Source organism: Oncorhynchus mykiss, chromosome 23 (assembly GCF_013265735.2).
Source record: "Oncorhynchus mykiss isolate Arlee chromosome 23, USDA_OmykA_1.1, whole genome shotgun sequence".
Taxonomy (NCBI): Eukaryota; Metazoa; Chordata; class Actinopteri; order Salmoniformes; family Salmonidae; genus Oncorhynchus; species Oncorhynchus mykiss.
Genome location: NC_048587.1, coordinates 54,074,356 through 54,098,069, shown reverse-complemented (window position 1 = coordinate 54,098,069; position 23,714 = coordinate 54,074,356). Strand labels below are relative to the sequence as shown.

Sequence of the window (23,714 nt, the reverse complement as noted above, 5' to 3'; positions counted from 1 at the left end):
ACAAATCCTCTAGAACAAAAATGAATAGCTAGTGACTACATTTCTCCTGAGACAAAATAATGAACAACCTCTTCCCAAAACCAGACCAGAAAATAATGATGGTTGATCCCTGTCTAGCAAATGAACTGACTGTCATTGAACTTAGAGAGATACTTTATTATGTTACCCCTCATAACAGCTGAACGTAGACAGATGTCTTATTAGGTCACTTGAATCACATTTACACAACATACAATAATTCAAAGCTGTTAATAAAACGTTGATTCATTTTATTTAAAATGTACAATATATATCTCATCATTCACCAACTCTGTTGACCACATACAATATATTTAAAGGGGTTAGGGTTAACCCCTTTAGGCACCATTTAAATGAGACATTTGCTGCTATGAACAGCCAGGGAGCCAGTAGGAAATATTTCATTGCTATTGTACAATGACATTTAGAAATTCTCCTGATTTTCAATGCCATGTCCCATATGATCAGTGTTCAACATAAATATGAACCAGTCCTTCACTGGGCTTTCTTTCTACAAGCATACAGGTACATTGGTGCAGGATTATGGTCCAGCCTGCTCTGATGGAGTCCCGTCCTGTGCTCCTTGGACCAAGTCATTTAGTGTTGAGAACATGGTGATGTCGGCAGGCTGCAGACCCATCTTCTGAATCTATCATGGGAAACAAACATCAATATGGTATTAGAAGCTTACCATCACAACAATCATTCTGGGGATTTTCCTGACATGCATTCCTTCCTTCCCACTGTTTGAGTTAAACAGGCTGTCTTTCTAAAACATAGTCAAAGGACAATTACAAGATACGGTTGGTATTCTCTAACAGGGTGAACCCTACCTGCTCTCCCAGGTACTCCACATCCAAAGCCAGCTGCAGGCGGATCTTGCTGTCGTCTGTGGGGCCTCCGGTGGTGTCTGTCATGTTGGTGGTCACTGTTTTCCTTGCTTGCTTCAGTCTCTTTAAACTCTCCTCCATTTTTTTCACAGAACTCAAAACATCTGATATGGTTTCAAAATATCTGCCCAAAGTCAAGATGGAAAATTACAGACTTCTGTGCTTGGTGGGGCAGAACAAAAAGCTACTTAAGTTAGTGCGGTTGACTGCCATGGAATTCAATTCAATGCTAGTTGGTGACCTTGTGTGGTGCCATTCTTTGGACAAAACATTGTGACTCACTGCATTGACCCTAGAGGGAGCAAGCAGAAGACTATACCTAAAATTGTATTAAATATTATTTTAACACAATACAAGGACTAAAAACTAAGGCATGCATTCAATGTAGAATATGTATATGTGGACCAGAATTCGCCTTACAAGATCTCCTTTTCCCATTCAGCAGTCGCCAGTATACTCTAGTTATGTGTTTCCCAACTCCGGTCCTCCAGTATCCCCAACAGTACAAGCATAGCTGATTCTACTTGTCAACAAGTTGAATCAGGTGTTTTTGTCTGGGGTTAACTTCTTTGGGACAGGGGGCAGCATTTTCACTTTTGATGAATAGCGTGCCCAGAGTAAACTGCCTCCTACTCAGTCCCAGATGCTAATATATGCATATTATTATTATTATTTGATAGAAAACACTCTGAAGTTTCTAAAACGGTTTGAATTATGTCTGTGAGTATAACAGAACTCATATGGCAGGCAAAAACCTGAGAAAAAATCCAAACAGGAAGTGGGAAATCTGAGGTTTGTAGTTTTTGAACTCAGACCCTATCAAATACACAGTGGGATATGGGTAATTTTGCACGTTCTAAGGTTTCCACTAGATGTCAACCGCCTTTAGAACATTGTTTCAGGCTTCTACTGTGAAGTGGGAGCGAATGAGAGCTGTGTGACTAAGGGGTCTGGCAGCAGCCTTGTTCTCAGTCATGCGAGGTCTCTCTCGTTCCATTGCTTTTCTACAGGCAATGGAATTCTCCAGTTGGTACATTATTGAACATTTATGATAAAAACATCCTAAAGATTGATTCTATACTTAGTTTGGCAAGTTTCTTCGACCTGTAATATAACTTTTTGAACTTTTCGTCCGACTGGCCCTGAACGCGCGTTTGGATTTGTTTACCAAATGCCCTAACAAAAGAAACTATTTGGACATAAATTATGGACATTATCGAACAAAACAAACATTTATTGTGGAACTGCGATTCCTGGGAGTGCATTCTGATGAAGCTCATCAAAGGTAAGCGAATATTTATAATGCTATTTTTGACTAATGTTGACTGCGCAACATGGAGGATATTTATATTGGCTGGTTTGGGCTCTGAGTGCCGTACTCAGATTATGCTTTTTCTGTAAAGTTAAAAAATAATCTGACACAGCGGTTGCATTAAGGAGAAGTGTATCTAAAGTTCCATGGACAACACTTGAATTTTCATCAACATTTGTAATGAGTATTTCTGTGAATTCATGTGGCTCTCTGCACAATCACCGCATGTTTTAGAACTACTGAACGTAACACGCCAATGTAAAATTCGATTTTTTTAATATAAATATGCACTTTATCGAACAAAACATACAGGTATTGTGTAACATGAAGTCCTATGAGTGTCATCTGATGAAGATCATCAAAGGTTAGTGATTAATTTTATCTCTATTTGTGCTTTTTGTGACTTCTCCCTTTGGCTGGAAAAATGGCTGGGTTTTTCTGTGAGTTGGTGGTGACCTAACATAATCGTTTGTGGAGCTTTCGCTGTAAAGCATTTTTGAAATCAGACACTGTGGCTGGATTAACAAGAATTGTATCTTTAAAATGGTGCCTAATACTTGTAAGTTTGAGAAATTTGATTTATCAGATTTCTGTTGATTTGTATTTGGCGGCCTGCAATTTCATTGGCTGTTGGCGAGGGGTTCCGTCCTAGACAGGTTAAAAACAAAAGCGTGTGCTGTTGGGGATACTGGAGGATTGGAGATGTGTAGGCAACTACAGCAGTGTTACTCAGGAAGTCTAACAGACAGCAGAGTCCCCCTACCTGTGAGTGCAGTCATTGAGTGTGATCCGTAGCCAGTCCTGGGAGATGGAGGGCTTCACCATGTCTTTGGAGTCGCTCAGGAGTTGGTGCAGCGGCCGCAGGGCGTTGTCCATGTAGGCAGAGGCTCTGGAGGGAAGTTCCTATACAAGGGATGAAGAACAGGCACGTTTTCAAGCCTGTGAGTGTGGAGGGTGGTGCACTCTTCAGTATTTTGGTACTGTACAGCAGATGTTCTCTAATAATCTCAGCAACGTTGAAGCCTAATGGGACCATTGTTCCATTGTTCTGAGAGGAAGGGACCTGAGGGGCGGGCTGTCTCACCTTGTTGGTCCTGCGGTACAGTCGGGGGACTTCAGAAGCACTCTTCAGGAAGCGGAAGCACCTCTCGGTTAAATGCTGAGTCATCTTGCGGTTCAAGGTGGGAATGCAGCCAGACAGGGAGGCTTTGGAGTCTTCTAGGGCCTCTGGAGAGAGAACACAAGGCAGGGAGGGACACTTGTCAAAAAGGCAATCAAAAGGCAATATATCAACTAACATGCAGTAAGAGCTGATGGAATAAGTACCATGATTAAACACTTGTCTGGAACAACGTATCAATGTGTGCTTTTCATCTTTCAAGCATGATGATGACATACCTGCAACAATTACAAAGTTGTTGTACCCAATGATCTCCAGTCTATGCTTAATCATCTCAGAAAGTTCCGTAATCTGTGAGAAAGGCAAACTTTTAATAGTCGAGAAAAATATGAACAAATTAAGGTTCATGCAATAGCATGTCTAATGTTGCCTAACCCTAAAAGCAACTGTTAAAAACAGCATTATTAAGATTTGTGTCAATTCCGTTTGGCTTCTAGGTAAGGTAAATACAATACAAAACTGCATTGGCTTGTTGTGATTGGCCCATATCACTAACTGGTCTTGTGATTGGTCCACACCACTTGAAAATAAAAGAGAGCCGCACACTCTAGGAGCTCAGATGCAAAAATGTAATTACCAACGTTTTGACAGCCAAGCTGTCTTCATCAGGGTATAATCAGCTTGGCTGTCGAAACGTTGGTAATTACATTTTTGCATCTGAGCTCCTAGAGTGTGCGGCTCTCTTTTATTTTCAAGTTTTCTACTCCGCTAGCCAGCACCTCGTCTTAATAGGTGTGCGTTTCTTTTTCTTCTAGATGGTCCATACCACTACCTGGTCTTGTAGTTGGTTCACATCAGAGGCTATAAAGACCAGCTGTTTGGTGGAGAGGGTTGCTGGGCTGCCGCTCTCGCTGCCCCCATCATCCTGAGAGGTGCGGCTGGACGTGGAGGAGGCGGAGCTGGGGAGGAGCCTCACGGGGTCTTTACTGACCTCCGTGGAGGGAGATTTAGTCAGCATCTAGGAGACAGGGTCCAGAAACACCAATCATGACAACTTAATGTGACCAGCATTTCCTTTTATAGGACTCATTTAAAATACTGGAATACTGACACTGCAGGCTACATTGAACACTAGATTAATAGAGGTATCACTGAATCTATAGACACTATGCACACTATCATTAATATTGTAGTGGAAAGGTTGGGTTGCCATGTTGGAGGAAGGTTGGATTGCCATGTTGGAGGCTGTACCTCAGTGAGGAACTTGGAGTAGCGTGAGATCAGCTGCAGGGTGAGCTTCCAGAAGCGGTGAACCAGCGGGGGCAGATAGACCTTCTCCGCCCAGCACCTGACCAAGCTGTTCCACAGCACTTGGGACACCAGCAGGTGATAGGAGCTGCCTGCTGAGGAAGAGAGAGTGTATAGGGAGGAAGAGAGAGTGTGTTGGGAGGGTGGGGGGGAGGAAGAGAGAGTGTAGGAAGGGAGAAAATAATTGAAGCCATCAGGTAATATTGTATATTATGGTAATGACTAATAAAATAACTTATCCATTTGTATATTTAAAAAAAATGTTTTTACTTTTATTTAACTAGGCAAATCAGTTAAGAACAAATTCTTATTTACAATGATGGCCTAACCCGGCCAAACCCTAACCTGGACGACGGTGGGCCAATTGTGCACCGCCCTATGGGACTCCCAATCACGGCTGGTTGTGATACAGCCTGGAATCGAACCAGGGTCTGTCGTGTTATTACAGTTGGATATAGCTACTAACCTGGTGCTGCCTCTAACCCATCAGCAATAGCATTCTCTAAACATGCAGCAATTTCCTTGTACCTGTGACAGAGATGGGGAACAATAGGTCAATGCCTGGCTGTTGAACACATATAAGCCAGCTTGCTGTTCTATGAGCAAAACAGTTGGAATTGATCAAAAACATGTCGTTGTTTTTATTACACAGTGTTGAGTATGTGCAGCATGATGTATATTCCATTGTAAAATGTGCCGGGGTTGACAAACAGTGCAAGGCAGAGTGTCCAACAACCTTCAAGTTGACTCTAGAGAAAATCAATATTCCCTTAGAGGGAGTATTCATCAGGCCTTACGCAAAAAAACAGACTTGTGTTGGACACAATGCTAAAGTACCTCTCAAATCTGACAACATATTATGACGCATAGCCCGTAAATATCTTCTTCTTATCTGTAACAACATATAATGTGGACAGCACAATTTCCAGGAAGTAAAATGGATGACTGGACATCAGTAGGGTAGGTGACAATTATAAAGGGAGCAAAATCCAAAGTGTTTTTGTTGTAGATATTCTTGTTAATAGATTTCAGAATACATAAATTCATGCAAGTTTTAAAAATAACATGAAATGAATGAAATAAAAAGGAAACACCCCCTGCCAGGGAGGTTACCAGAGTATATCATTTCTGACAGCACTGTGGCAGATTGAGTTGTTGAGGTGACACTACTGTAATGCATGCACATAACTGGGTCAGTACAGGAAGCAGAGAGGTCAAAGGTCATGGAGCAATCAATCAATCAAATGTATTTATGAAGCCCTTCTTACATCAGCTGATGTCCCAAAGTGCTATACAGAACCCCTGCCTAAAACCTCAAACAGCAAGCAATGCAGGAGCACACAGCTATTCACCTGAGCTGGAAGTAGATAGGTAGGTTCCACTTGTTGTGGAAGCTCTGATAGGAGGCGTGAGCTCTCAGTCTCCTCACACTGGCTTGGGAGCCACACTGTCTCTCAAACTTTCTCACAAAGTCAATGCTGATAGTGTATCTCTGCAAAATACATACAAACATGAACCGAATGAGAATGTAGCCTCCCTCTCCTACTTGTACAGACTAGGACTTCTCAGGGTCAGCGTTTCCCCTACTATTCCATTTCCAAGCTCTGTTGGATTTTTGTTGTTGTTGATTTGACAGTTTTGATGCCAGAGGAACATGATTGGGTAGTTAGAGTACGTACGTCATAAAAGGTGTCAGGGTTGCCCACATTGAAGAGAGATGCGATTCTCTCCTCGATACCTTTGATGATTTCCGGCCACACTGAGTTCACCAAGAAGTCGTATCCCGGGACGATGTCTGCCTTCTCACTGGACAGACAGCCGAAAGCAAAGACATGAGAAAGAACAAACAAGAAATTCATAGATAATGAATGGTTAACCACCATTCTACCATATACTTTCTGAGTTGTGAACGCATAACTACTATTTTACCACATACTTTCTGGATAATGAACGCGCAACTACCATTTTACCACGTACTTCAAGGTTATGAACATGTAACTACCATTCTAACATGAACTTTCTAGGTTATGAACACGTAACGACCATTCTACCGTGAACTTTCTAGGTTATGAATGCGTAACTAACATTTTACCACATACTTTCTGGGTTATAAATGCACAACTACCATTCTACCATGTACTTTCTAGATTTTAAATGCGTAAATACCATTCTAGGTTTTGCACGTGTAACTACCATTTTACGACGTACTTTCTAGGTTATGAATGCACAACTACCATTCTACCATGAACTTTCTAGGTTATGAACACGTAACAACCATTCTACAGTGTACTTTCTAGGTTATGAACTCGTAACTACCATTCTACCATGTACTTTCTAGGTTTGAACATGTAACAACCATTCTACCGTGTACTTTCTGTGTTTTCAATGTGTAACTACCATTCTATCATGTACTTTCTGGGTTTTCAATGTGTAACTACCATTCTACCATGTACTTTCTGGGTTTTCAATGTGTAACTACCATACTACTATGTACTTTCTGGGTTTTCAATGTGTAACTACCATTCTACCATGTACTTTCCGGGTTTTCAATGTGTAACTACCATTCTACCATGTACTTTCCGGGTTTTCAATGTGTAACTACCATTCTACCATGTACTTTCTGGGTTTTCAATGTGTAACTACCATTCTACCATGTACTTTCTGGGTTTTCAATGTGTAACTACCATTCTGTCATGTACTTTCTGGGTTTTCAATGTGTAACTACCATTCTGTCATGTACTTTCTGGGTTTTCAATGTGTAACTACCATTCTACCATGTACTTTCTGGGTTTTCAATGTGTAACTACCATTCTACCATGTACTTTCTGGGTTTTCAATGTGTAACTACCATTCTGTCATGTACTTTCTGGGTTTTCAATGTGTAACTACCATTCTACCATGTATTTTCTGGGTTTTCAATGTGTAACTACCATTCTGTCATGTACTTTCTGGGTTTTCAATGTGTAACTACCATTCTGTCATGTACTTTCTGGGTTTTCAATGTGTAACTACCATTCTACCATGTACTTTCTGGGTTTTCAATGTGTAACTACCATTCTACCATGTACTTTCTGGGTTTTCAATGTGTAACTACCATTCTGTCATGTACTTTCTGGGTGTTCAATGTGTAACTACCATTCTACCATGTACTTTCTGGGTTTTCAATGTGTAACTACCATTCTACCATGTACTTTCTGGGTTTTCAATGTGTAACTACCATTCTACCATGTACTTTCTGGGTTTTCAATGTGTAACTACCATTCGACCATGTACTTTCTGGGTTTTCAATGTGTAACTACCATTCTGTCATGTACTTTCTGGGTTTTCAATGTGTAACTACCATTCTGTCATGTACTTTCTGGGTTTTCAATGTGTAACTACCATTCTGTCAAGTACTTTCTGAGTTTTCAATGTGTAACTACCATTCTACCATGTACTTTCTGGGTTTTCAATGTGTAACTACCATTCTGTCATGTACTTTCTGGGTTTTCAATGTGTAACTACCATTCTACCATGTACTTTCTGGGTTTTCAATGTGTAACTACCATTCTGTCATGTACTTTCTGGGTTTTCAATGTGTAACTACCATTCTGTCATGTACTTTCTGGGTTTTCAATGTGTAACTACCATTCTGTCATGTACTTTCTGGGTTTTCAATGTGTAACTACCATTCTACCATGTACTTTCTGGGTTTTCAATGTGTAACTACCATTCTGTCATGTACTTTCTGGGTTTTCAATGTGTAACTACCATTCTACCATGTACTTTCTGGGTTTTCAATGTGTAACTACCATTCTGTCATGTACTTTCTGGGTTTTCAATGTGTAACTACCATTCTGTCATGTACTTTCTGGGTTTTCAATGTGTAACTACCATTCTGTCATGTACTTTCTGGGTTTTCAATGTGTAACTACCATTCTACCATGTACTTTCTGGGTTTTCAATGTGTAACTACCATTCTACCATGTACTTTCTGGGTTTTCAATGTGTAACTACCATTCTGTCATATACTTTCTGGGTTTTCAATGTGTAACTACCATTCTGTCATGTACTTTCTGGGTTTTCAATGTGTAACTACCATTCTGTCATGTACTTTCTGGGTTTTCAATGTGTAACTACCATTCTACCATGTACTTTCTGGGTTTTCAATGTGTAACTACCATTCTACCATGTACTTTCTGGGTTTTCAATGTGTAACTACCATTCTGTCATGTACTTTCTGGGTTTTCAATGTGTAACTACCATTCTACCATGTACTTTCTGGGTTTTCAATGTGTAACTACCATTCTACCATGTACTTTCTGGGTTTTCAATGTGTAACTACCATTCTACCATGTATTTTCTGGGTTTTCAATGTGTAACTACCATTCTGTCATGTACTTTCTGGGTTTTCAATGTGTAACTACCATTCTGTCATGTACTTTCTGGGTTTTCAATGTGTAACTACCATTCTACCATGTACTTTCTGGGTTTTCAATGTGTAACTACCATTCTACCATGTACTTTCTGGGTTTTCAATGTGTAACTACCATTCTGTCATGTGCTTTCTGGGTTTTCAATGTGTAACTACCATTCTGTCATGTACTTTCTGGGTTTTCAATGTGTAACTACCATTCTGTCATGTACTTTCTGGGTTTTCAATGTGTAACTACCATTCTACCATGTACTTTCTGGGTTTTCAATGTGTAACTACCATTCTACCATGTACTTTCTGGGTTTTCAATGTGTAACTACCATTCTGTCATATACTTTCTGGGTTTTCAATGTGTAACTACCATTCTGTCATGTACTTTCTGGGTTTTCAATGTGTAACTACCATTCTGTCATGTACTTTCTGGGTTTTCAATGTGTAACTACCATTCTACCATGTACTTTCTGGGTTTTCAATGTGTAACTACCATTCTACCATGTACTTTCTGGGTTTTCAATGTGTAACTACCATTCTGTCATGTACTTTCTGGGTTTTCAATGTGTAACTACCATTCTACCATGTACTTTCTGGGTTTTCAATGTGTAACTACCATTCTACCATGTACTTTCTGGGTTTTCAATGTGTAACTACCATTCTACCATGTATTTTCTGGGTTTTCAATGTGTAACTACCATTCTGTCATGTACTTTCTGGGTTTTCAATGTGTAACTACCATTCTGTCATGTACTTTCTGGGTTTTCAATGTGTAACTACCATTCTACCATGTACTTTCTGGGTTTTCAATGTGTAACTACCATTCTACCATGTACTTTCTGGGTTTTCAATGTGTAACTACCATTCTGTCATGTGCTTTCTGGGTTTTCAATGTGTAACTACCATTCTGTCATGTACTTTCTGGGTTTTCAATATGTAACTACCATTCTGTCATGTACTTTCTGGGTTTTCAATGTGTAACTACCATTCTACCATGTACTTTCTGGGTTTTCAATGTGTAACTACCATTCTACCATGTACTTTCTGGGTTTTCAATGTGTAACTACCATTCTGTCATGTACTTTCTGGGTTTTCAATGTGTAACTACCATTCTACCATGTACTTTCTGGGTTTTCAATGTGTAACTACCATTCTACCATGTACTTTCTGGGTTTTCAATGTGTAACTACCATTCTGTCATGTGCTTTCTGGGTTTTCAATGTGTAACTACCATTCTGTCATGTACTTTCTGGGTTTTCAATATGTAACTACCATTCTGTCATGTACTTTCTGGGTTTTCAATGTGTAACTACCATTCTACCATGTACTTTCTGGGTTTTCAATGTGTAACTACCATTCTACCATGTACTTTCTGGGTTTTCAATGTGTAACTACCATTCTGTCATGTACTTTCTGGGTTTTCAATGTGTAACTACCATTCTGTCATGTACTTTCTGGGTTTTCAATGTGTAACTACCATTCTGTCATGTACTTTCTGGGTTTTCAATGTGTAACTACCATTCTACCATGTATTTTCTGGGTTTTCAATGTGTAACTACCATTCTGTCATGTACTTTCTGGGTTTTCAATGTGTAACTACCATTCTGTCATGTACTTTCTGGGTTTTCAATGTGTAACTACCATTCTACCATGTACTTTCTGGGTTTTCAATGTGTAACTACCATTCTACCATGTACTTTCTGGGTTTTCAATGTGTAACTACCATTCTGTCATGTACTTTCTGGGTTTTCAATGTGTAACTACCATTCTACCATGTACTTTCTGGGTTTTCAATGTGTAACTACCATTCTACCATGTACTTTCTGGGTTTTCAATGTGTAACTACCATTCTGTCATGTACTTTCTGGGTTTTCAATGTGTAACTACCATTCTACCATGTATTTTCTGGGTTTTCAATGTGTAACTACCATTCTGTCATGTACTTTCTGGGTTTTCAATGTGTAACTACCATTCTGTCATGTACTTTCTGGGTTTTCAATGTGTAACTACCATTCTACCATGTACTTTCTGGGTTTTCAATGTGTAACTACCATTCTACCATGTACTTTCTGGGTTTTCAATGTGTAACTACCATTCTGTCATGTACTTTCTGGGTGTTCAATGTGTAACTACCATTCTACCATGTACTTTCTGGGTTTTCAATGTGTAACTACCATTCTACCATGTACTTTCTGGGTTTTCAATGTGTAACTACCATTCGACCATGTACTTTCTGGGTTTTCAATGTGTAACTACCATTCTGTCATGTACTTTCTGGGTTTTCAATGTGTAACTACAATTCTGTCATGTACTTTCTGGGTTTTCAATGTGTAACTACCATTCTGTCAAGTACTTTCTGAGTTTTCAATGTGTAACTACCATTCTACCATGTACTTTCTGGGTTTTCAATGTGTAACTACCATTCTGTCATGTACTTTCTGGGTTTTCAATGTGTAACTACCATTCTACCATGTACTTTCTGGGTTTTCAATGTGTAACTACCATTCTGTCATGTACTTTCTGGGTTTTCAATGTGTAACTACCATTCTGTCATGTACTTTCTGGGTTTTCAATGTGTAACTACCATTCTGTCATGTACTTTCTGGGTTTTCAATGTGTAACTACCATTCTACCATGTATTTTCTGGGTTTTCAATGTGTAACTACCATTCTGTCATGTACTTTCTGGGTTTTCAATGTGTAACTACCATTCTGTCATGTACTTTCTGGGTTTTCAATGTGTAACTACCATTCTACCATGTACTTTCTGGGTTTTCAATGTGTAACTACCATTCTACCATGTACTTTCTGGGTTTTCAATGTGTAACTACCATTCTGTCATATACTTTCTGGGTTTTCAATGTGTAACTACCATTCTGTCATGTACTTTCTGGGTTTTCAATGTGTAACTACCATTCTGTCATGTACTTTCTGGGTTTTCAATGTGTAACTACCATTCTACCATGTACTTTCTGGGTTTTCAATGTGTAACTACCATTCTACCATGTACTTTCTGGGTTTTCAATGTGTAACTACCATTCTGTCATGTACTTTCTGGGTTTTCAATGTGTAACTACCATTCTACCATGTACTTTCTGGGTTTTCAATGTGTAACTACCATTCTACCATGTACTTTCTGGGTTTTCAATGTGTAACTACCATTCTACCATGTATTTTCTGGGTTTTCAATGTGTAACTACCATTCTGTCATGTACTTTCTGGGTTTTCAATGTGTAACTACCATTCTGTCATGTACTTTCTGGGTTTTCAATGTGTAACTACCATTCTACCATGTACTTTCTGGGTTTTCAATGTGTAACTACCATTCTACCATGTACTTTCTGGGTTTTCAATGTGTAACTACCATTCTGTCATGTGCTTTCTGGGTTTTCAATGTGTAACTACCATTCTGTCATGTACTTTCTGGGTTTTCAATGTGTAACTACCATTCTACCATGTACTTTCTGGGTTTTCAATGTGTAACTACCATTCTACCATGTACTTTCTGGGTTTTCAATGTGTAACTACCATTCTGTCATATACTTTCTGGGTTTTCAATGTGTAACTACCATTCTGTCATGTACTTTCTGGGTTTTCAATGTGTAACTACCATTCTGTCATGTACTTTCTGGGTTTTCAATGTGTAACTACCATTCTACCATGTACTTTCTGGGTTTTCAATGTGTAACTACCATTCTACCATGTACTTTCTGGGTTTTCAATGTGTAACTACCATTCTGTCATGTACTTTCTGGGTTTTCAATGTGTAACTACCATTCTACCATGTACTTTCTGGGTTTTCAATGTGTAACTACCATTCTACCATGTACTTTCTGGGTTTTCAATGTGTAACTACCATTCTACCATGTATTTTCTGGGTTTTCAATGTGTAACTACCATTCTGTCATGTACTTTCTGGGTTTTCAATGTGTAACTACCATTCTGTCATGTACTTTCTGGGTTTTCAATGTGTAACTACCATTCTACCATGTACTTTCTGGGTTTTCAATGTGTAACTACCATTCTACCATGTACTTTCTGGGTTTTCAATGTGTAACTACCATTCTGTCATGTGCTTTCTGGGTTTTCAATGTGTAACTACCATTCTGTCATGTACTTTCTGGGTTTTCAATATGTAACTACCATTCTGTCATGTACTTTCTGGGTTTTCAATGTGTAACTACCATTCTACCATGTACTTTCTGGGTTTTCAATGTGTAACTACCATTCTACCATGTACTTTCTGGGTTTTCAATGTGTAACTACCATTCTACCATGTACTTTCTGGGTTTTCAATGTGTAACTACCATTCTGTCATGTACTTTCTGGGTTTTCAATGTGTAACTACCATTCTACCATGTACTTTCTGGGTTTTCAATGTGTAACTACCATTCTACCATGTACTTTCTGGGTTTTCAATGTGTAACTACCATTCTGTCATGTGCTTTCTGGGTTTTCAATGTGTAACTACCATTCTGTCATGTACTTTCTGGGTTTTCAATGTGTAACTACCATTCTGTCATGTACTTTCTGGGTTTTCAATGTGTAACTACCATTCTACCATGTACTTTCTGGGTTTTCAATGTGTAACTACCATTCTACCATGTACTTTCTGGGTTTTCAATGTGTAACTACCATTCTGTCATGTACTTTCTGGGTTTTCAATGTGTAACTACCATTCTACCATGTACTTTCTGGGTTTTCAATGTGTAACTACCATTCTACCATGTACTTTCTGGGTTTTCAATGTGTAACTACCATTCTACCATGTATTTTCTGGGTTTTCAATGTGTAACTACCATTCTGTCATGTACTTTCTGGGTTTTCAATGTGTAACTACCATTCTACCATGTACTTTCTGGGTTTTCAATGTGTAACTACCATTCTGTCATGTACTTTCTGGGTTTTCAATGTGTAACTACCATTCTGTCATGTACTTTCTGGGTTTTCAATGTGTAACTACCATTCTGTCATGTACTTTCTGGGTTTTCAATGTGTAACTACCATTCTACCATGTATTTTCTGGGTTTTCAATGTGTAACTACCATTCTGTCATGTACTTTCTGGGTTTTCAATGTGTAACTACCATTCTGTCATGTACTTTCTGGGTTTTCAATGTGTAACTACCATTCTACCATGTACTTTCTGGGTTTTCAATGTGTAACTACCATTCTACCATGTACTTTCTGGGTTTTCAATGTGTAACTACCATTCTGTCATATACTTTCTGGGTTTTCAATGTGTAACTACCATTCTGTCATGTACTTTCTGGGTTTTCAATGTGTAACTACCATTCTGTCATGTACTTTCTGGGTTTTCAATGTGTAACTACCATTCTACCATGTACTTTCTGGGTTTTCAATGTGTAACTACCATTCTACCATGTACTTTCTGGGTTTTCAATGTGTAACTACCATTCTGTCATGTACTTTCTGGGTTTTCAATGTGTAACTACCATTCTACCATGTACTTTCTGGGTTTTCAATGTGTAACTACCATTCTACCATGTACTTTCTGGGTTTTCAATGTGTAACTACCATTCTACCATGTATTTTCTGGGTTTTCAATGTGTAACTACCATTCTGTCATGTACTTTCTGGGTTTTCAATGTGTAACTACCATTCTGTCATGTACTTTCTGGGTTTTCAATGTGTAACTACCATTCTACCATGTACTTTCTGGGTTTTCAATGTGTAACTACCATTCTACCATGTACTTTCTGGGTTTTCAATGTGTAACTACCATTCTGTCATGTGCTTTCTGGGTTTTCAATGTGTAACTACCATTCTGTCATGTACTTTCTGGGTTTTCAATGTGTAACTACCATTCTACCATGTACTTTCTGGGTTTTCAATGTGTAACTACCATTCTACCATGTACTTTCTGGGTTTTCAATGTGTAACTACCATTCTGTCATATACTTTCTGGGTTTTCAATGTGTAACTACCATTCTGTCATGTACTTTCTGGGTTTTCAATGTGTAACTACCATTCTGTCATGTACTTTCTGGGTTTTCAATGTGTAACTACCATTCTACCATGTACTTTCTGGGTTTTCAATGTGTAACTACCATTCTACCATGTACTTTCTGGGTTTTCAATGTGTAACTACCATTCTGTCATGTACTTTCTGGGTTTTCAATGTGTAACTACCATTCTACCATGTACTTTCTGGGTTTTCAATGTGTAACTACCATTCTACCATGTACTTTCTGGGTTTTCAATGTGTAACTACCATTCTACCATGTATTTTCTGGGTTTTCAATGTGTAACTACCATTCTGTCATGTACTTTCTGGGTTTTCAATGTGTAACTACCATTCTGTCATGTACTTTCTGGGTTTTCAATGTGTAACTACCATTCTACCATGTACTTTCTGGGTTTTCAATGTGTAACTACCATTCTACCATGTACTTTCTGGGTTTTCAATGTGTAACTACCATTCTGTCATGTGCTTTCTGGGTTTTCAATGTGTAACTACCATTCTGTCATGTACTTTCTGGGTTTTCAATATGTAACTACCATTCTGTCATGTACTTTCTGGGTTTTCAATGTGTAACTACCATTCTACCATGTACTTTCTGGGTTTTCAATGTGTAACTACCATTCTACCATGTACTTTCTGGGTTTTCAATGTGTAACTACCATTCTACCATGTACTTTCTGGGTTTTCAATGTGTAACTACCATTCTGTCATGTACTTTCTGGGTTTTCAATGTGTAACTACCATTCTACCATGTACTTTCTGGGTTTTCAATGTGTAACTACCATTCTACCATGTACTTTCTGGGTTTTCAATGTGTAACTACCATTCTGTCATGTGCTTTCTGGGTTTTCAATGTGTAACTACCATTCTGTCATGTACTTTCTGGGTTTTCAATATGTAACTACCATTCTGTCATGTACTTTCTGGGTTTTCAATGTGTAACTACCATTCTACCATGTACTTTCTGGGTTTTCAATGTGTAACTACCATTCTACCATGTACTTTCTGGGTTTTCAATGTGTAACTACCATTCTGTCATGTACTTTCTGGGTTTTCAATGTGTAACTACCATTCTACCATGTACTTTCTGGGTTTTCAATGTGTAACTACCATTCTGTCATGTACTTTCTGAGTTTTCAATGTGTAACTACCATTCTACCATGTACTTTCTGGGTTTTCAATGTGTAACTACCATTCTACCATGTACTTTCTGGGTTTTCAATGTGTAACTACCATTCTACCATGTACTTTCTGGGTTTTCAATGTGTAACTACCATTCTGTCATGTACTTTCTGGGTTTTCAATGTGTAACTACCATTCTGTCATGTACTTTCTGGGTTTTCAATGTGTAACTACCATTCTGTCATGTACTTTCTGGGTTTTCAATGTGTAACTACCATTCTACCATGTATTTTCTGGGTTTTCAATGTGTAACTACCATTCTGTCATGTACTTTCTGGGTTTTCAATGTGTAACTACCATTCTGTCATGTACTTTCTGGGTTTTCAATGTGTAACTACCATTCTACCATGTACTTTCTGGGTTTTCAATGTGTAACTACCATTCTACCATGTACTTTCTGGGTTTTCAATGTGTAACTACCATTCTGTCATGTACTTTCTGGGTTTTCAATGTGTAACTACCATTCTACCATGTACTTTCTGGGTTTTCAATGTGTAACTACCATTCTGTCATGTACTTTCTGGGTTTTCAATGTGTAACTACCATTCTGTCATGTACTTTCTGGGTTTTCAATGTGTAACTACCATTCTGTCATGTACTTTCTGGGTTTTCAATGTGTAACTACCATTCTGTCATGTACTTTCTGGGTTTTCAATGTGTAACTACCATTCTACCATGTACTTTCTGGGTTTTCAATGTGTAACTACCATTCTACCATGTACTTTCTGGGTTTTCAATGTGTAACTACCATTCTGTCATGTACTTTCTGGGTTTTCAATGTGTAACTACCATTCTACCATGTACTTTCTGGGTTTTCAATGTGTAACTACCCTTCTGTCATGTACTTTCTGGGTTTTCAATGTGTAACTACCATTCTGTCATGTACTTTCTGGGTTTTCAATGTGTAACTACCATTCTACCATGTACTTTCTGGGTTTTCATTGTGTAACTACCATTCTACCATGTACTTTCTGGGTTTTCAATGTGTAACTACCATTCTGTCATGTACTTTCTGGGTTTTCAATGTGTAACTACCATTCTGTCATGTACTTTCTGGGTTTTCAATGTGTAACTACCATTCTACCATGTACTTTCTGGGTTTTCAATGTGTAACTACCATTCTACCATGTACTTTCTGGGTTTTCAATGTGTAACTACCATTCTACCATGTATTTTCTGGGTTTTCAATGTGCAACTACCATTCTGTCATGTACTTTCTGGGTTTTCAATGTGTAACTACCATTCTACCATGTACTTTCTGGGTTTTCAATGTGTAACTACCATTCTACCATGTACTTTCTGGGTTTTCAATGTGTAACTACCATTCTGTCATGTACTTTCTGGGTTTTCAATGTGTAACTACCATTCTACCATGTACTTTCTGGGTTTTCAATGTGTAACTACCATTCTGTCATGTACTTTCTGGGTTTTCAATGTGTAACTACCATTCTGTCATGTACTTTCTGGGTTTTCAATGTGTAACTACCATTCTGTCATGTACTTTCTGGGTTTTCAATGTGTAACTACCATTCTGTCATGTACTTTCTGGGTTTTCAATGTGTAACTACCATTCTACCATGTACTTTCTGGGTTTTCAATGTGTAACTACCATTCTACCATGTACTTTCTGGGTTTTCAATGTGTAACTACCATTCTACCATGTACTTTCTGGGTTTTCAATGTTTAACTACCATTCTACCATGTACTTTCTGGGTTTTCAATGTGTAACTACCATTCTGTCATGTACTTTCTTATATCTGAAGGGAGAGAAGCATTTAGAACTTTGCCTTTGTGGACAGCTATGGGGCTTACCTTGAAATGACCATTCCAGTCACCTCGCGCAGCAGTTTACAGTGATGTGGCACAAACTGTAGGAGCTTGGTGTACAATATTTGAAGGCCATTGGGGGTGGACTTGACAAACTGTTCAACAATGACCTGTTGATAACAAAATAGTAACTGAAGTACTGTTTCTATAGAGAGGGAAACATTGACTTCATCTCCGAAGCAGAACACGGCACAAAGTTATTGAACTGTCAATTTCTGCATCGTTTCACAAAGATATTGGTGAGCTGGGCACTAAGAGCTGGATTATCAGAAACAAGATAAAGCCTATTTCTGGATTTAAAAGCAAATAAAATTCAGTTTTTAAATCCAGGAGTAGGTTCAATCTGGGTACGGGACACCAGCACTAAATGCTCTTCTGATCTTGATGGTTCAGATAAAACACAACCTCACCATGTCCATATAAGGCTTGACCAGGACTTGTCCCACCAGTGCCTCTGCGTCCCTGGTCTTGTCGATGGTGGCATAGGTGCGTAGACAGTGACGCACAATGTCCACGTTAGAGGTCTGGAGGCCCTGTATGAGGAGCCCCTCCAAAGACTGCTGTAGTGTGGACGTGATGCCAGAAATACGCTACAACACAAATCGTACACAGACACAGTGTCAGTAAAGGGATGTTTACAATGGACAGGCATAGTGTCAGTAAAGGGATGTTTGCAATGGACAGGCATGGCCATTTTCAGCCATTAACCTTAGTCTAGTTTGTGTACTGAAAATCAACTCCACAAATCCAATGGGGCCGTCAATATTGAATGATGTGATGGGACGTACAGGCCTGACTTTGTCCAGCAGGGGCATGCCCTTGCTTTGGACAGCATGGAACTGCAGCTGGTTGAACTCTGTGGCAATCCGCTCCAGAATCTGGCCAGCTAAGAGAGGACTACAAAGCAAAAGAAACGGCAAACTTTAACTGAGATACATCCGCATGGTAAATAGACTGTATCCATCATTAATAACAGCGATACAGTTGAAGTCGGAAGTTTACATATACCTCTGCCAAATACATTTAAACTCAGTTTTTCACAATTCCTGACATTTAATCCTAGTAAAAATGTCCTGTCTTAGGTCAGTTAGGATCACCACTATATTCTAAGAATGTGAAATGTCAGAATAATGGTAGAGTGATTTGTTTCAGCTTTTATTTCTTTCATCACATTCCTAGTGGGTCAGAAGTTTACATACACTCAATTAGTATTTGGTAGCAATGCCTTTAAAATGGTTTAACTTGGGTCAAAGGTTTCAGGTAGCCTTCCACAAGCTTCCCACAATAAATTGGGTGAATTCTGGCCCATTCCTCCTGACAGAGCTGGTGTAACTGAGTCAGGTTTGTAGGCCTCCTTGCTCCTTGATCATTATGGCCAAACAGTTCTACTTTTGTTTCATCAGACCAGAGGACATTTCTCCAAAAAGTACGATCTTTGTCATCATGTGCAGTTGCCTGGCTTTTTTATGGTGGTTTTGGAGCAGGAGCTTCTTGCTGATCGACCTTTCAGGTTATGTCAATATAGGACTTATTTTTACTGTGGATATAGATACTTTTGTACCCGTTTCCTCCAGCATCTTCACAAGGTCCTTTGCTGTTGTTCTGGGATTGATTTGCACTTTTCGTACCATGGTACGTTCTTCTCTAGGAGACCGAACGCGTCTCCTTCCTGAGTGGTATGACGGCTGCATGGTCCCATGGTGTTTATACTTGGGTACTATTGTTTGTATAGATGAACGTGGAACCTTCAGGGGTTTGGAAATTGCTCCCAAGGATGAACCAGGCTTGTGGAGGTCTACAATTTTTTTTCTGAGGTCTTGGCTGATTTCTTTTGATTTTCCCATGATGTCAAGCAAAGAGGCACTGAGTTTGAAAGTAGGCATTGAAATACATCCACAGGTACACCTCCAAAAGACTCAAATTATGTCAATTAGCCTACCAGAAGCTTCTAAAGCCATGACATAATTTTCTGGAATTTTCCAAGCTGTTTAAAGGCACAGTCAACTTAATGTATGTAAACTTCTGACCCACTGGAATTGTGATAGTGAATTATAAGTGAAATAATCTGTCTGTACAGCAACCATAAGTGTATGTAAGTGTATATAAACTTCCGACTCCAACTGTATGGTAAATAGCCTGTATTCTTCATTAACAGATACATCCGATTGGTAAATAGCCTGTATTCTTCATTAACAGGTTTATTCGTATGGTAAATAGCCTGTATTCTTCATTAACAGGTTTATTCGTATGGTAAATAGCCTGTATTCTTCATTAACAGATACATCCGTATGGTAAATAGCCTGTATTCATCATTAACAGATACATTCGTATGGTTAATAGCCTGTATTCTTCATTTACAGATACATCCGTATGGTAAATAGACTGTATTCATCATTAACAGATACATTCGTATGGTAAATAGCCTGTATTCATCATTAACAGATACATCCGTATGGTAAATAGACTGTATTCATCATTAACAGATACATCCGTATGGTAAATAGACTGTATTCATCATTAACAGATACATTCGTATGGTAAATAGCCTATGTCAAATCAGCAAAAAGCTGATGCAAACTCTTTTTAAACGGACCTGCTCATCTCAAGAGATGTCCAGTCTTTTGAGTTCTGAGAATGTAGGATTTTTTCAATCTTCTCTACTGATCGAACAACTTGTATGAGTTTCATGACATTGATCTGGTTTAAACGAAGAAAAGAGAAACATGACAGTTTAAAGAAATTCGTCTAACTTTTCTTTGAATCATAATCTTTTGTCTAAATGAATTGCAAAAGTGTACGCATCCAGCTACACACATACAAATGTACTGTATGTCATAGAAAAACTATTGTTTGAAATGGTAGACAGAAGGTTAACAAACCTTTTTGTTTTGCAAATCATTTTGCTTGGATAGCTGGTTGTCAATGGCTTGGACCACCTCACTTACAGATGTTCTCAAGTTCTGAGAAGTAAAAAGGACACCAACACAACACACAAAAATAGGACAACATGTGTGGCCGAGTCAACAGAAATAAGACAACGTGTGTGACCAAGTCAACAGAAATAGGACAGCGCGTGTGACCAAGTCAACAGAAATAGGACAGCACGTGTGACCAAGTCAACAGAAATAGGACAGCGCGTGTGACCAAGTCAACAGAAATGGGACAGCGTGTGTGACCAAGTCAACAGAAAAAGGACAACATGTGTGACCAAGTCAACAGAAATAGGACAGCGCGTGTGACCAAGTCAACAGAAATAGGACAGCGCGTGTGACCAAGTCAACAGAAATAGGACAGCGCGTGTGACCAAGTCAACAGAAATAGGACAGCGCGTGTGACCAAGTCAACAGAAATAGGACAGCGTGTGTGACCAAGTCAACAGAAATAGGACAGCGCGTGTGACCAAGTCAACAGAAATAGGACAGCGTGTGTGACCAAGTCAACAGAAAAAGGACAAAATGTGACCAAGTCAACAGAAAAAGGACAGTGTGTGTGACCAAGTCAACAGAAAAAGGACAACATGTGACCAAGTCAACAGAAATAGGACAGCGCGTGTGACCAAGTCAACAGAAATAGGACAGCGCGTGTGACCAAGTCAACAGAAATAGGACAGCGCGTGTGACCAAGTCAACAGAAAAAGGACAACATGTGACCAAGTCAACAGAAATAGGACAGCGTGTGTGACCAAGTCAACAGAAATAGGACAGCGTGTGTGACCAAGTCAACAGAAAAAGGACAAAATGTGACCAAGTCAACAGAAAAAGGACAACATGTGACCAAGTCAACAGAAAAAGGACAACATGTGACCAAGTCAACAGAAATAGGACAGCGTGTGTGACCAAGTCAACAGAAATAGGACAGCGTGTGTGACCAAGTCAACAGAAAAAGGACAAAATGTGACCAAGTCAACAGAAATAGGACAGCGCGTGTGACCAAGTCAACAGAAATAGGACAGCGCGTGTGACCAAGTCAACAGAAATAGGACAGCGCGTGTGACCAAGTCAACAGAAAAAGGACAGCGTGTGTGACCAAGTCAACAGAAAAAGGACAAAATGTGACCAAGTCAACAGAAAAAGGACAACATGTGACCAAGTCAACAGAAAAAGGACAGTGTGTGGCCAAGTCAACAGAAAAAGGACAACATGTGACCAAGTCAACAGAAAAAGGTCAACACGTGACCAAGTCAACAGAAAAAGGACAACATGTGACCAAGTCAACAGAAAAAGGAGTGTGTGGCCAAGTCAACAGAAAAAGGACAACATGTGACCAAGTCAACAGAAAAAGGACAACATGTGACCAAGTCAACAGAAAAAGGACAACATGTGACCAAGTCAACAGATTTAGGACAGCGTGTGTGACCAAGTCAACAGAAAAAGGACAGTGTGTGTGGCTAAGTCAACAGAAAAAGGACAGTGTGTGTGGCCAAGTCAACAGAAAAAGGACAACATGTGACCAAGTCAACAGAAAAAGGAAAACATGTGACCAAGTCAACAGAAAAAGGACAACATGTGACCAAGTCAATAGAAAAAGGACAACATGTGACCAAGTCAACAGAAATGAAGGTAAATCCAATTGATCATAATATGAAAAAAATAGAGTGAAACAGAGCACATACCAGCACCTCTTCACGCAACTGACCCAGTGGTACTGATAGCTGGTTCAGGGCTTTGTCCATTCCAACCTAAATAAATGATATCCATTATTATCTAGCTACTGTAGCTATTAGGCCTATTTGACATGTAAAAGTCCTGATCCTAGCTGGAACAACTGTTAGGAAGAACAAACTGACATCATCATTATCCTACATCTATCTATATTGAGCAGATTCCTGCTGTTGCTCTCAGTTGCTCCTAGTTTCTTTTGAGTGACATCATCGTAAAATATGATTGCTATCTTGTTATTTGGCTGAAAATGCATGGTTGTAAACATTCCCTAATGCAGCGTATGGGTGGGGGACACTGCAGCATCTTGAACGTGTCAGCCATAGAAACTCACCAGATTGGTGGAGAGGTTGACAAAGTCAGCATAGTCTTTATTGATGAGCTCAACCATGGCTGTTTTGAGCTGTTTGTAATACATCTCAAGGTCCTCGCGCATCTCCTCCAGTTGGACATGCTTTCTGCAATCTGCAACAAACTGATCCACGTCGAAGTCATCCTGAATGCAACAGATGATGTAAACATGTCATGAATGATCATGTAGTTAGTTAGCTAGCTAGCTAGCTAAGATTCTGCAAATTATGTACAGCAGAAACTAACTTGCCATTTCTAATAGGGTTTAGGTAGATAAATACTACGAGACAAACTTATATAAGTCGTTTCATAACAAGTGATGAAGCCAGTTTGGCTGATCACTGCTAGCTAACCTATGGCATTGCTAGCCAGCTAGCTAGTTTCAAAAGGCAAATTCTTACCTTCATAAACACGTCCTTGTCGAAACACAGATAATCCGGCCCCTTTGGCAGATTCATCTTTCTTTTGTACTATCTTTGAAATCAGAAAAGCCTGGACATGTAGTTATACTATAAAGTAACGAATGTTGCAAAATACTTTCTGAAGAATGACAGAGGGGAGAAGACAAAGTATACTTCCGCAAACATGACAGGGTACCACACCAAAAAGCAAGATGACTTCCGCGAACCAGTCTACTGCACCCCCCACAGGGCACTAAG

The 23,714-nt window shown here is 39.1% G+C and overlaps 1 protein-coding gene across 3 annotated transcripts; it reads right to left on the bottom strand.

Moving 5' to 3' along the window:
- Window positions 1-248: 248 nt before the first annotated feature.
- On the bottom strand, window positions 249-23,714 carry LOC110502976 (conserved oligomeric Golgi complex subunit 2). 3 transcript variants are annotated; one of them, XM_036960794.1, is made up of 18 exons: window positions 23,457-23,714; window positions 23,039-23,200; window positions 22,659-22,724; window positions 20,926-21,006; window positions 20,640-20,743; window positions 18,835-18,943; window positions 18,457-18,636; window positions 18,032-18,156; window positions 6,328-6,454; window positions 6,001-6,140; window positions 5,115-5,176; window positions 4,592-4,740; window positions 4,173-4,358; window positions 3,619-3,691; window positions 3,305-3,447; window positions 2,984-3,123; window positions 852-1,032; window positions 249-667 (listed from the first exon to the last, which is right to left on the bottom strand). In XM_036960794.1, exons 1-18 carry the CDS (start codon window positions 23,511-23,513, stop codon window positions 560-562), a joined length of 2,193 nt encoding a protein of 730 aa, XP_036816689.1. In that variant the 5' UTR covers window positions 23,514-23,714; the 3' UTR covers window positions 249-559. The 3 variants fall into 3 exon arrangements, with proteins under 3 accessions (XP_036816689.1, XP_021437006.2, XP_036816690.1); XM_021581331.2 differs by having other exon boundaries at window positions 4,592-4,743; window positions 23,457-23,713; XM_036960795.1 differs by lacking the exons at window positions 20,640-20,743; window positions 20,926-21,006; window positions 22,659-22,724; window positions 23,457-23,714 and having other exon boundaries at window positions 4,592-4,743; window positions 23,039-23,170.